Source organism: Rousettus aegyptiacus, unplaced genomic scaffold (assembly GCF_014176215.1).
Source record: "Rousettus aegyptiacus isolate mRouAeg1 unplaced genomic scaffold, mRouAeg1.p scaffold_m13_p_17, whole genome shotgun sequence".
NCBI classification, from domain to species: Eukaryota; Metazoa; Chordata; class Mammalia; order Chiroptera; family Pteropodidae; genus Rousettus; species Rousettus aegyptiacus.
Genome location: NW_023416292.1, coordinates 1,620,483 through 1,633,877, shown reverse-complemented (window position 1 = coordinate 1,633,877; position 13,395 = coordinate 1,620,483). Strand labels below are relative to the sequence as shown.

Sequence of the window (13,395 nt, the reverse complement as noted above, 5' to 3'; positions counted from 1 at the left end):
GATTTGAGAGAGAGAGAGGGAGAGAGAGAGAGAGAGAGAGAGAGAGAGAGAGAGAGCGCTCCTGCTATCCTAAGCTCCTTTGAAGAAAGAGGAAGAGAACAGGCCAGAATGTAACTGTCATGACATTCTACTGTTCTCCACTGTTCTGAAAGACAAGGAGGTGCTGGCTACCTGCCCTCGCCGCCCTCCTCTGGCCGGGGGTCCTGGAATCCTCAGACCTCCAGGAGGGTGGGCACCACAGCAACCACGCGAGGACGCCTCTCACAGCCTCGAAGATGTCCTCCTTCCAGGCGGCAGTCTATGTGCTAAGATTTCGTCCAAGCCTCAGCCGGCGGGCCGCATGGGAGCTGAGGGAAGTGCTTGATTTTCTCTATTTCTTGATTTCTTCCTTTGAGGAATGTGACTAATCCTTGGCTTGTCTGCTTACTGGACTGTCTGAGGATCCGAAGTGTGTGGAGAAGTGCTAGACAGAGGCAGGGGAGGCAGGTGAGTGGGTTCCTTCCCATGTGGGCAAGACACACCTGTCCGTCCAGACTCGGGAACCACCTGCAACCTTGAGTGGTTACCTTGGCAACCGAGGTCTTGGCTAATTCTTACTGCTTCTTCAGGTTTCAGCTTAGACGTGCTTCTCTGAGGTGACCTGGATGGACCCTTAGGTTGGGTCTTCTCCTTTAAGTTCTCATGGTGTTCTGCATATCCATTCTGTGGCATTTACTATGAGTAGAATAGCATGGTTATTTTTGTGGTTGTTCGTTTAATACACGTCTTCCGCGCCAGACTCCACGCTCCATGTGGAGAAGGAGGGCATGTTGCACACTGTCAACATGTGACACACCGGAGTAACTGCGTTACGCATTTCATTTATCTTTGCACAAGGCTGCCCTCTGGTGGTTAAACACAGAAGAGGGCGTGGGAAGAATGGAAACCCCCTGGGCCAGGAAATGGCTGGCTGAGCCCTGCTCAGAGGCTGGCAGGTGAACCTGGAAGAGGTAAGTACTGCAGGGAGGCACCCAGGTGAAGAGTCATGTCAGTTCTCCTTTCTTATGAGTGGCTGCCTCCAAATCCAACAGGAAGCCCTGGCCTAGGAAAAGCAAGTAATTAAAGAAAGCCCCGTGGAAAGCCCACCCTTCCCCCAGTGGGGCGGCCTGGGGGTTGGGAGAAGGCTAGTTTAAATAGCTATTCTTCCTCCTCAGTGGAGTGCTGGCAAATACTTAACTACCAGCTCTCACCCCTCCCTCCCCCCAAAATTCCAATGCGTAGCGTTTATGAATTTCCATGGTATAAATATTTTCACCATGACCCATTTCAAACTACCTGTTCGGTGTCACTGCAAGCAGAGTTGGGAAGAGACGAGCAGTGTTCGTATGTCATTATACAGTGTTTCTACCATACAGACCCCACAGGCACAAATCAGGTCAAGAACATGTTTAATAGTAAAATATAGTAAAATAATTGGGAAATGATGAGTTTGAGCATTTATTATATTTGTTTTCAACATAATATATTCGATTGAGTTTATGTAATTTAATTTTTAATAATGGCTGTGTTTAACAACTGGCTTGCAAAATTCCGCAAATTTTAATAACTGGTTCTTGCAAACCTAGCAGTAAGAGCTGGCTCCAGCACACAACTGCTCCTCCCCTTTGCTCTTCACTTTCTCCTCCTCCTCTTCCTCTCCGGTGACTTCCCTGGCATTCTGTGTGGGCAGGAGGAATGGGTAATGTGGGAAAGAGCTTTGCTGCAGAGACTGCTATTCTCTGAACCAGGAACCATAAGGTGTTAAGGAAAGAGGATGAAGAAATGCAAATTTGGCTTCTGAAGTACATTTAGAGTGTGTGTTGGGGGTGGGGAGTTGATTTGCAACTAGATAATGAGGCTGATTAACATCTGGAAGAAAGGCGTTGGAGAAGGGGGCTGGGTCCGATGGCTGGAGGCCATGCCTTGGTGGTCCTCTGAGGACTCCCGCCTGGGAGGAGAGGAAGGGGTGCATTAGGAGAAGCGGCCTATGGGGAGCCTCGGCAGGCAGAAGTAGGCACTGGGGAAGAGACTCAGGTTGATGGGGTTGCTGTCCAGGCGGATGTCCTCCAGCCGCCTCCGCGTGTGCTTGTGCTCCTCGGTGTCACAGAAGGCGTCTTTCTGCATGGTCTCTATCATGTTATTCTGGAAAGAGTACACCCATGGCTGCACTGAAGGCTCAGTCAGATATCGACACCAGCTCTGCTCCCCTTTAGGACTGGAGAAACCAAGGTACCTAAGGCCAAGACTACCCAACGAGGGGTGAGAAGAGGGGACCGACGGAGGGTGGTGGAAACAGAGGGATGAAGGAAAGAAGAAGAGACAGGGAAAAGAACAAAGGAACAAGGCTCAGGTGAGGTGGGATAAGGATGTGAAGGGAGAGGGAGTGTTTCAAAGAGAAGAAAAGGGAAGAAATCAAACTAAGGCTGTGGACAAGACTGACTCATTCGTGTCTCCAATAAGGTCTCAGTAGAGAAAACCCCACAGCTGCCTAAGGGTGTTCCCTGTATCTGACCGCTGCCCTCTGCGATGCTCCTGGGGAGGCCGCTCACCTGCAGGTGTAGTGAGCGCAGGCTCAGAGGCAGAGGCCCAGGGATGGAATCCAGCAGATTGTCGGCCAGGTAGAGGAACTGCAGCTTCTCCAAGGCCTGGAGGTGGAGTGGGGGGAGGGGAGAGAGAAAGGGTGTGGGAGGCTGGCAGGGGGTAGAGGACCCTGGCAGAAAAGAGTGCCTGACATGACCCCATTCATTCGCTCAGGGCTTCCTGAACCCCAGCCATGCACTGAGGTTCATGCCGGAAGTGACAGGCTGTGTCCAGGCTCCTAGCAGCTCGCAGCGCTCGCTCCCACTGGGGGAGTACACAGGAGCTGTCAGCTGTTAACGCAGGGTGGGGAAGAGGGGAACAGGGAGGGAGGAAGGACAAGTGGACATCTCAGCCCAGCCTCGACCTCTCTGCTATCAGAAGGGATTTTCCAGAACGAACAGTCTCCAAATGCTAAACCGGGAGCAGCTGTGGTGAGTGCGCTCAGGAAGTGCCCAGATCAGTAGAACGAGACAGAGCTGGGTGGCAAAGTTGTCTGCACCCCTCTCCATTTCTTCACAGGAACTAAACCCCAGAATCTTCCCAGCTCCGCAGAGTGGGCGGCTGCAGGCCATATTAGTGCCATATGTTAGTCCTTCCCATCAAAACCGGTTAGCCAATGACCAAGCAGATGGTCTCTCTCTCGAGAATTTGATCATAGAAAGATAGTAATTAGTCAGTTAGTGGTGGAATTTGGAAATGAAAGGAGTTGTAGAGTTAGGGTGGAAGCCAGCACTATTGCAAGTCATGTTTAAGCCAAGTTCCAGGGGAGCAGAAGCTGTGTGTGCAGAGGACACTGGTGTGCAGAGATGAATAGAGCAGGTGCACAGAAGGAAGCCAAGAAACTGTGTGTCCCAAAGAGGGGGAGGGAAAGTCACCGATCCTGGTTTCTGACACCACCCACCCCCAGTAACAGGCCCAAGAGGCCTGAATTTCCTTTCACAGAGGTTCTTGGGATGATGTGTTGTAAACACTCTTTTCCTTTGTGAAATCAGGTTCTTGCAATGAAAAGACCTTTAATAAAACAAATGGGAACAGATGAAAAAATAGGTTTGACTTTCAGACCCCAGAACAGAGCTGGAGCAGAGATACCCCATGAGGGCAAGGGGAGTGTGTGTGTGTGTGTGTGTGTGTGTGTGTGTGTGTGTGTGTGTGTGTGTGTAGGCGGGGTGGGGGGCGGGGCTGTGGCTGTGGTTGTGGGCAGCAGATGATGGATTGTGGACCAAAGGCCCTGGCTCACCCTGAAGGCGCCAGGCTGTATCCCCGAGCTCTGAAGCCGATTCAGGCGGACATCCAGGACTTCAATGCCCGTAGGCAGCCTGGGCAGAGCTGTCAGCCGGTTCTCTGGGAGGATCAGAGCCTGCAGAGCAGGCAGCAGGTGGAGGGCGTCGTCGTCGATGGTGGTGATGAAGTTGCTGGAGAGGTCAATCTTTTTCAGTTTTGCTAAGGGGTGCGAGGGAGACCAGAGAGACACGGGACACACCATCTTTTCCTGCCCTGCAGGAGCCACCCTACCCTGCTCCAGCTCTCTGAAGTTAGGGAATGCCAGCCAGTTCTCTACCTGCACCAGGTCTATACCAGAAGAAATAATGTTAAAAAGCAGGACTCCCTGGAAAAGCCCTCAGATTCTGCAGCACTTTTCCCTGGAGCTCTGCTCTGTGTGCTGGCTATCCCCCTTGGATCGTTTTGGCAGACACCTTCTGAGGGCAAGACCCAACAGACCCAGGAACCAACCCCTGGATCCATCCCAGCCCCATCCTCCACCACTGAGGCCTGGAAGGCTGTGGTAATTAGTACAAAATCTGGATTAGAGCCCAGATCTCCTAACTTAGCAGGGTATGAGGCATAAAGGAGCAAAGCAAGTAAACAAACAATAGCCATGTAAACAGTGTCAGTATCATGCAGAGTAGACTTAGCATGGTCTTGTCCAGAGGCCAGGAGGGCACAGAACTACAGTTCCTGGGACATTCTGAAAACGTAGCCTTGATCATATCTTACCCCTTCCCAGCTCCCAGCTTTTGAGAACAAATGAGAGAATAGGCCACATCTGCCATCTAAAATTGTCAGAGAAGGTAATGAGAGAGACTTGGGGTTGTATCTATTTGATAGCTGGAGAGATTGAAATACAATGGGGAAAGGCTAACTCATGTGGGGCACTGTGTCTGGTGAGGTCGCAATGCAGGTGGCAGGGGAGAGGAGGGGGGGTGTGGTTCTCTCTGCCAGCCCACCCTCCTCTCTTGCCAAGGCCTTGCATACTCAGCCCTTTGAAGTCTCCAGCCCGGATACTGCGGATGCTGTTGAAGCGGGCGTAGAGGTAGGCAGTTGTCTGGGGAAGACAAGGGATGCTCTCTAGGTCAGCATCGTCGCAGTACACGGAGGAACCAAGGCACACGCAGACCAGACAGGTGGGCAGGCCTGGCCCAGAGGAAGACAGAACAAAGGGAGACACCCCACCCCATCAGACCTCCTTCAGCCTCTGGGACCAACAGCCCTTGCCTCAAGGAGCATCTGAGCCAGGGCCATCTGCATCCTCTCGGGCTGCTGCCCGCTACCAACAGCCACAGTGCACCCAGGCACTATTGTTGGCTGCTCCCAGATCCACCCTCGGTCACTACCCTGTCCTAACCTATTAGTGCACTCATCAGACCCTGGGCCTGTGCAGGTTTTCCTGGGCATGTGTGGGTATTTCTAGGACATCCATTGGTCTCTTTTCCATAGGCATCCTCTCTGGTCCAAGGTGCAATGAAGACGAAATAAAGCCAGAATTAAGTGGAATGGTCAATGGTTGCTGGTCCTCCCAACTGCCTTGTGGGCAACAAGTTAGACAAGCTCTGTGTGGCTCCCAGAAGCATAATGGAGCTCAGGTGGAGTGGACAATGCTCGCCCAGAATTAATTTCCCTTTCTTACGGTGCCAGCATCCCAGTTTTCCATTGGGAAACAGCCCTTCACTGTTCTCAGTCCATGGCCAGTGGTCATGAGAGTTAGGCCAGGCCGTCGAACTCAGACTGGCTTTAAAAAGTCAGGAAGACCTTACTGGCTCGTACAACTCAACAGTGTGGGCGGTTTCCATTACTTGCCAGTTCCAAGGGACAGAGATTACGGGAGACCACATGCTGGTCCAGCTCCAGCAGGGCTCTGTCAGCAGTGGCACAGCCTCGTGGTAAGGAGAAAGCTCTTCCACCAGCAGTGACGGGACAGTGCAGGTGGAACAGAGAGCACCCAGCACCCTTCTTATTCCACGGCCTCGAACGGCAGGCCCAGCTGAGGCCTTTATTGTCCCTTTGAGGCTGGGATTCTGTAGCTCTGAGAGGTCATGGATTCCTGGCTAAAGGGTTTTATCTGCTGAGGCCCAATATTCTAGAGCCACCAGAAGAAAGCATCTCAAGATGAGGACAGGGACTGAAGGCAAGCAAGTTGGGAATAAATGCATCCCTCCTCCGCCTCAGTTCCGACTCCCAGCAGAGTGCCAGCCCCTTCCTGCCAGAGGTGTCAGCATCCCAGGCTCCAGGAGGGCATCTGGGAGTGGGAGGAGCTGCTCAGCAGGGTTTTAAAAGCTGAAAAGCAGTAGGACTGCTTCATGTGCCCCCATGCCAAGTGACAGCCACAAAGTTATTTATTCTTCTCTACAGGCTTTTAATTGTCTCTAATCTAATTACCACTCAGCCTCCTCCCCCAGGGACTCCGTTAATTAAGGTAGGGTGGCTTCTCTAGGCATAGCAGAGTTCTGGCACTTCTCAGCTTCCTATCCAGTTTGTACATTCAGGCAGAAACATCGGTGACAGCCAGCTCTCCCTTTGATTTTTTTCCCCCTATTCTTACTGTGGCTGTTTCCCCTCCTCTCTATGACTCCCTAGCCGTGACCGTGACCATACTCTACTTTGGTGCCCCTGGCTCAAAGTCATGGCTGTGTGGCCTATGACCTATGGCTACTGAGACCTGTGGCCGTGAACTTACTGTGGCTGGTTGGGGCAGCCGGCAGGCCCAGCATAGCAGGCCTGGTCACCGTCGCGTTGGAAGAGGGTGTCCTTGGAGCCACTGTGCTCTGAGTGGAGCTGATCCTGTTTGGAGGAGCCAGGCTGGTCCCTTTAACCTGTGGACATAGCCCATAGCACATGGTTTAAGTCAGGTTTTGCCTGAGAGGTGCTTAACTTTGGACTCCAGGAACCTCAGTGACCAGTTTCAAACTTACAAAGAGTCACCATAGAGAAGGAGGAAGGGATAACAGAAGGAGTGAGCAAGGAAGGGGCTTTCTTGGAGAGCATCTGGTCCAACAGAGTCGTTATGTGGATGGGAAAACTAAGGCCCAGAGGTGGGAGGCACTGGGATCATGGAACCAGCTGGTGGCCGAGCTAGTGGCAGAGCTAGAGTCCACAGTTTCAGATTCCCAGGCTGGAGTCTGCCCCGCACCCTGCACTGACTGACCAAGCTCACACGTTAAGCAAGTGCAGACCTCAGATCGGCCCTTGCGAAGGCCAGGAGCGGCTGAGCGAGACCTTCAGAATGAAGAGGGTTGTGGCTTTTCTTTTTCTAGGGAGAATATGAGGACATCGCTGATGCCCCAGTGTGACATGGCTTATGGTTTACTTGAAGGCAGGGGGAGGGTGTATGAAATCTAAGGAAAGTCTCACCAAGTTTGCTACGAACGGGCAAAGAAATTGAGGATTTGTTGTCCTCTTTCTTAGTACCACCCGAGTGACAAGTTCCCATGGAGGGACAAGAATTTCCTCCTCCTAGAGAAAGAGATGGGGGCTTGAGACACCTGCATGCAGAGCACTAGAGGGACCTGGCCCCTGGCTCCCAGTCGCTTTCAGGGGATGCAGCCAGGGTGCTGTGCATCTCACCTCAGGGGCCTGGTCCCCATAGTCTGTGAGCTCCTGGTAGCTGCCCAGGTCAATGACCTCGTCGTAGTTGTCCAGGCTCAGGGCATAGTCCCCGGGAAGCAGAGCCGCATTAGAATCGCCTGCCCCTTGTGGCCGTTCTTCTCTCCTCTTTCTCTCCTCTGGGAGTGAAGCCTGCCTCGCTTCCTGGAGCACCAGGACCAGCAGGCTCAGGGAGGCTGGGAACCTCATGGGATCCTGGGGGTGGGGCTGGGATAAGAATGGGGGTGGGGATCGCTCGGCATCCAGTCCCGAAGTGGGCAGGAGGAAGGGCCGCCATTGAGGGATAGGGCTCTCTTGAGCTTTGTGAAAACAGCTCAAACGCTCAACATGCTTCCCACCCCCACACTGGCGGACTCACGCCTTCATCGCATGTACGAGCCCCCGACAGGTTACGGCTACGTCTCCTGTCAACCCCTCACTGCCACTCCACTTCAATTTCTAGTGCGCACCCACGCTCTGGCACTCACAGGCACGCGCAGACACAGGCTCATGTACTCATCTCCGCGAGGACACACACATGTCCCCTTGATGACACAGCTCTCACCTCCATGCAGACACACACGTCCCCTCGTCTACACTGCTTCCTTCTCCACACGACACACACGTCCCCTCATCTACACTGCTTCCTTCTCCACACGACACACACGTCCCCTCGTCTACACTGCTTCCTTCTCCACACGACACACACCTCCCCTCGTCTACACTGCTTCCTTCTCCACACGACACACACGTCCCCTCATCTACACTGCTTCCTTCTCCACACGACACACACGTCCCCTCGTCTACACTGCTTCCTTCTCCACACGACACACACCTCCCCTCGTCTACACTGCTTCCTTCTCCACACGACACACACGTCCCCTCATCTACACTGCTTCCTTCTCCACACGACACACACCTCCCCTCGTCTACACTGCTTCCTTCTCCACACGACACACACCTCCCCTCGTCTACACTGCTTCCTTCTCCACACGACACACACGTCCCCTCGTCTACACTGCTTCCTTCTCCACACGACACACACGTCCCCTCATCTACACTGCTTCCTTCTCCACACGACACACACGTCCCCTCGTCTACACTGCTTCCTTCTCCACACGACACACACCTCCCCTCGTCTACACTGCTTCCTTCTCCACACGACACACACGTCCCCTCATCTACACTGCTTCCTTCTCCACACGACACACACGTCCCTCGTCTACACTGCTTCCTTCTCCACACGACACACACCTCCCCTCGTCTACACTGCTTCCTTCTCCACACGACACACACGTCCCCTCATCTACACTGCTTCCTTCTCCACACGACACACACCTCCCCTCGTCTACACTGCTTCCTTCTCCACACGACACACACCTCCCCTCGTCTACACTGCTTCCTTCTCCACACGACACACACGTCCCCTCGTCTACACTGCTTCCTTCTCCACACGACACACACGTCCCCTCATCTACACTGCTTCCTTCTCCACACGACACACACGTCCCCTCGTCTACACTGCTTCCTTCTCCACACGACACACACGTCCCCTCGTCTACACTGCTTCCTTCTCCACACGACACACACGTCCCCTCGTCTACACTGCTTCCTTCTCCACACGACACACACATCCCCTTGACTATACACCTTTCTACTAAGTGGGCACACACTTACACATTTATACAGGTGTTCTTTCTCTCTTATACAACCACACACTCAGAGTACAACTACTAGTCACTAAACTAGATTTAGAAAAACTCTAACATCAAAGAGTCTTGTGGTTTTTAAAAAGATTATTCATTAATTCATGCATTTGCTCAACAAACATTTTTGGGGTATCTGTTTTTTTCCAGGCACTGGACTTATCTCTGTGACACAGAAATGAATAAGATGAGCCTAGTTCCAGGAACGCCTAGTCCATTTAGGGGACCTGGGCTTACAAATTGACATACACTGTAAAAAAAAAGAATGTTAGTGTATAAAATATACTTATAAATGCCACTCTTTAGAAACAAATGATTACTGAAACAAAAGAACTTTTCATGTGTGGTTGTGAGAGTGTCTACATATCTGGAAAGTTCCTGAGACCCATGTACATCTTTGTGTGTGTACAGAGGTGATTATGTATATATGTGATGTGCATTGTGATGACTGTTCAAGTAAGTTCACCCACACATGCAAAGATGGGTCAAGAAATGTGTGCCGTGCGATTTGAGGTACCCAGTGTATTTCTGATAATTCAGCCCTCCCCAAAGCCAGTTGCATGAATTTCTAGGCGCGTCTCCCCTTTCTTAATTTTAGCCGGGCAAGGGGGTGAGCCCCCTGAAGTAGCATGAGGTGACTCTTCATCTCACCTCCCACATTTGACTCCAAACCACATTACATAATTTTTTAAAAAATCTTTAAGAAAGGTCCTAAGTCATTGCTGCCCAACAGCCTCCTCCTATGTCGTCTGGCCCAGAGGCCTAAACTCTCTTCTTCCTCCCACCCCACTCCAGCCAGAACTCTTTCCCTCATTTGCATACCAATGTGCCCACCTTCTCAAACCAGCAGCCTTACCCTTCCGTATACTCTTTTGGTTCCAAAGGAGCCTCACAGCATCCAGAGAGGTGTGGACTCTGATGGAAAGGTTGTGTGCAGTGGAGCCTGGATGGACAGCTGCCTGGGGAGGGCGGAAAGCTGGCCAGGGCAGGCGAGTGGCCAATCAGACTTCTTTTCTTTCTGCTGTCCAGCTGCTTGCCCTCCTCCTTCCTCAGCAGGGCCTCGTCCCATTCCTGTGCTCGGTGCCAGGGAATTCTCTCTCCCTATACCCACTCCATTCCCAGCCCCCACTGGTGCTCCTCCCCACCTCCCACCCTCATGTCTCCCTCTTTCTCTGCCTGCTGCCTCTCTCTTTTACTGTCCCACCGGCTTTGGGGAGGTAGGTAGTTCCTATCAGATTCTGTACTACTCTCAGAGAAGGCAGCAGTGGGGTGTGTGGAGGGTGGGGGCTTGCCTTCCCAGCTTTTTTCTCCAGCCAGAGAGTGATGATGCTTTGACTTTATAAATGGAACCCAAAGATTAAAAGGGCTGAGAGCAATTGCACCCCAACCATTGCCATGCCCACACCTCTCTGGATGCTGTGAGGCTCCTTTGGAACCATGTTGGAGCCCCAACATGGGAACCATAACTGAACAAAAATCATAGGAGGGAGAGACTGAAGACCAGGACATTCAAAGAGGTGAATGAGGATGAGGCAGGGTTTGAAAGCCCACTTCAAGTTCTCTGGAGATGACGGCAAGGAGGATACAAGATATTCTCTAAATCTGCTAAGGTTGGCCCCTAGAGAGGACTCCTGATCAGAAACACCAGGAGGCATTATGTGGGGTTCTCACGCAACTGAGAAGAATCCCCCCCAGATGTATTTACGAGGAGAAATTCTGTTTTGCTTGGTGCTATAGGCTCTGCAAGGCAGGCCTTACTGAAGGTGGGGTGGGGGAAAGGTGTTGTGTCTCCCCAGGATTCTGCTAGCCTGCAAGTCTGTCCAGACTCTTCAGTAGTGTACCTTCTCCCTACTCTCTTCCACACCAGATACTGAATCCCAGCTGCAAGGCCCCCTAAGGATCATCTAATCCAAACCCCTTATTGTACAGATAGAGAAACAGGACCCAGTGGGGTGAGGTGATTGCCCAAGGTCACACAGAGCCTAGGCCAGCTCCTGGATTCCTGGATTCTCAGGTTAGAGAGTTCCCCTTTTTCCATATGACCCTCCCCAGGAGGTCCGAGACAGTGAGTCTTGCTGCCCTCATAACAGATGGCCTTGGTGGAGCTCGTATCTACCTGGGCACAGCAGGTGAAGGGGCAGATCCAATAACCTGGCCCAAAGGACAGTGCTTGGCCTGCAGCATTCCTGGGCACCAGCTGCTGTGGCCAGGCTTCCACCAGCCCAAGAACCAGGTCACCAGGGCAACACGTGTTTTTGTGCCCCTGGCAGATCTGCATCTGGGGAGAGACACCAACAGGGGCTCTGCTGGGTGGAGGGAGAGAGAGCCCCGGGGCCAGGACGGTGCCCCGGAAGCAGATGGCATATTTAGGTGCTATCCTTTGCTTTCTGTCCACATCCAGAGGCCCTCTATCCCAGCAGTCAGATAGGGCCTCTCCCCTCCCACCCTTACCATTTATTCACCGTGAGGAATGAAGACGCGACTGGCTGTGCATTCCGCTGGTCTCCTACTCCCGCTCTCCCGCCCCACTTTCTGGTGACACACACCTCTGCACACTGTCAGTGAGCCCCCTGCCCTGCAATTGGTCCACCCCAGGGCACAGCCAGCCTCACTGCGCATGCGCCTGCTTCCCCGCTGCAACCCCACCACGGCTCACCAGCACCACCCTGTTCCCACTGCGAGGAATCACTTTGAAACTGGTTTCATGTCATAGACCCTCTTCCAGCCTGGGCTCTGCCTTTATAAGCTCGTCTGTCACACGCTCTGGCTCCATGGATTTAAGGGAGGGTCCGTGGGACGTGTATGAGTGACCTGTGTGGGGACCGTCTCACCATCAGTGCTGCTCAGCCCCTTAGAGCCTGGGAAGCAGGGGTGGGGGTGGGGCTGGGGAGTGTGGGAGGTAAGGAGGTGGGGGTGTAGGGGTAGAGGGTTGTGGGGGGACTGCGGGGCAGCTGCGGGCAGCCCTTCAAATCCGAGCCCCTCATTAAGAGAATCATAAGGCATGCTGATGGAATAGAGGTGGCAGGTGGTAGGGACAAAAGTCTGGCCAGCTGACCCTGTTGCTGCCCCTTTCATGAGCAGGGAGGGGAGTGGTGGAAATTTCAGGAACCCTTCTGATTTTTGGACAACAGGGATATATTCCCTGCTGAGGGCTTATAGCCACATAACCCTATGACAGGAACTTGCCCTCTCCCTTTCTCAGACACACACACACACACCCTACAGGGCACATGCCAAGGCTTCCTACCTTATCGCTCATGCTGCTTCCCCTCCGCTTATGTTCTTTCCCCACTCTTTCCTCACTTCTCCCATCTGGCAAAGTGATTCATCCCTAAGACCCTGCTCCAATGATGGGAGCCTTTCTAGTTCCTCTCCGGCAGAGGCTGAGGCCCTCTCCACCACACTCTCTCTACACAGCGTTATTACAAACTCTAAGACATGCAAGTATTAATTCATGGATTTCCCCCTTCACCAAGCTGTGAATTCCTCAAGGGCATGGCATATATATTACCTATCCTTGACTTCTTAGCTGGGAACCTTGCACGTAGTTGATGTCCACTGAAAACTTGCTGGATTGAACTGAAGCAGGCCTTCAGGAGGCAGGGTGGGAGAGATGGGGGACAGCATTTGGAAGTTTTCACCTTAAGATAGTGTAGGTTGGGAAGATCACAAGTCCGCTTCTATAACCTTCCATCTGAAGGAAGTTTCCAGGGCACCCGTTCTCACCCTTCTGTGGACATCTGCACAGCCCGTAGACACTTCCAGATGAGAAAGCCCTTTGTTCTCACCCTTGATACAACTCTGCCACTGCTTTGTGTTCTTACACTGCATCTCCTCAACTAGCTTGTAAGCTTCGCTTGGTTGGGACTGGTATCTGCTTTGTGTCTTTTTGTATCTGGTTCAGTACTGAGCATTTTGTATTCATGGCTGAAAGACCTGGGGCTTTGGACTTCAAACATAGCTGTCAGATTTCTGGTCTGACTTTAGGAATAATTTTTCACAAGAGTTGTGATTTGGGGGAATTTCACAGAGAAAAGTCGTTGGAATAATTTTCTTAGGATTTCTTAAGAATAGGACCCTTTTCCACTCATCTGAGAGCAAGCGAGAGGCGGCAGCAGGAGGAGAGGGGTGGCAAGGTGGCTCTAAGGTATTATTCTTGACCTGTTCATGGTGTCAGGTTCAAGCAGGATGTTTTTCTTATTACTTTATTTCCTTTGCTGTGAAGCATGTTGGA

The 13,395-nt window shown here is 52.3% G+C and overlaps 1 protein-coding gene across 1 annotated transcript; it reads right to left on the bottom strand.

The window, feature by feature from the left end:
* Positions 1 to 1,477: 1,477 nt before the first annotated feature.
* On the bottom strand, positions 1,478 to 11,741 carry OPTC (opticin). The gene is made up of 7 exons (XM_016139757.2): positions 10,018 to 11,741; positions 7,438 to 7,671; positions 6,551 to 6,686; positions 4,852 to 5,010; positions 3,836 to 4,038; positions 2,568 to 2,663; positions 1,478 to 2,160 (listed from the first exon to the last, which is right to left on the bottom strand). The coding sequence occupies exons 2-7, from the start codon at positions 7,663 to 7,665 to the stop codon at positions 1,990 to 1,992; spliced, it is 993 nt and encodes a 330-aa protein (XP_015995243.2). The 5' UTR covers positions 7,666 to 7,671; positions 10,018 to 11,741; the 3' UTR covers positions 1,478 to 1,989.
* Between the last annotated feature and the right edge of the window lie 1,654 nt (positions 11,742 to 13,395).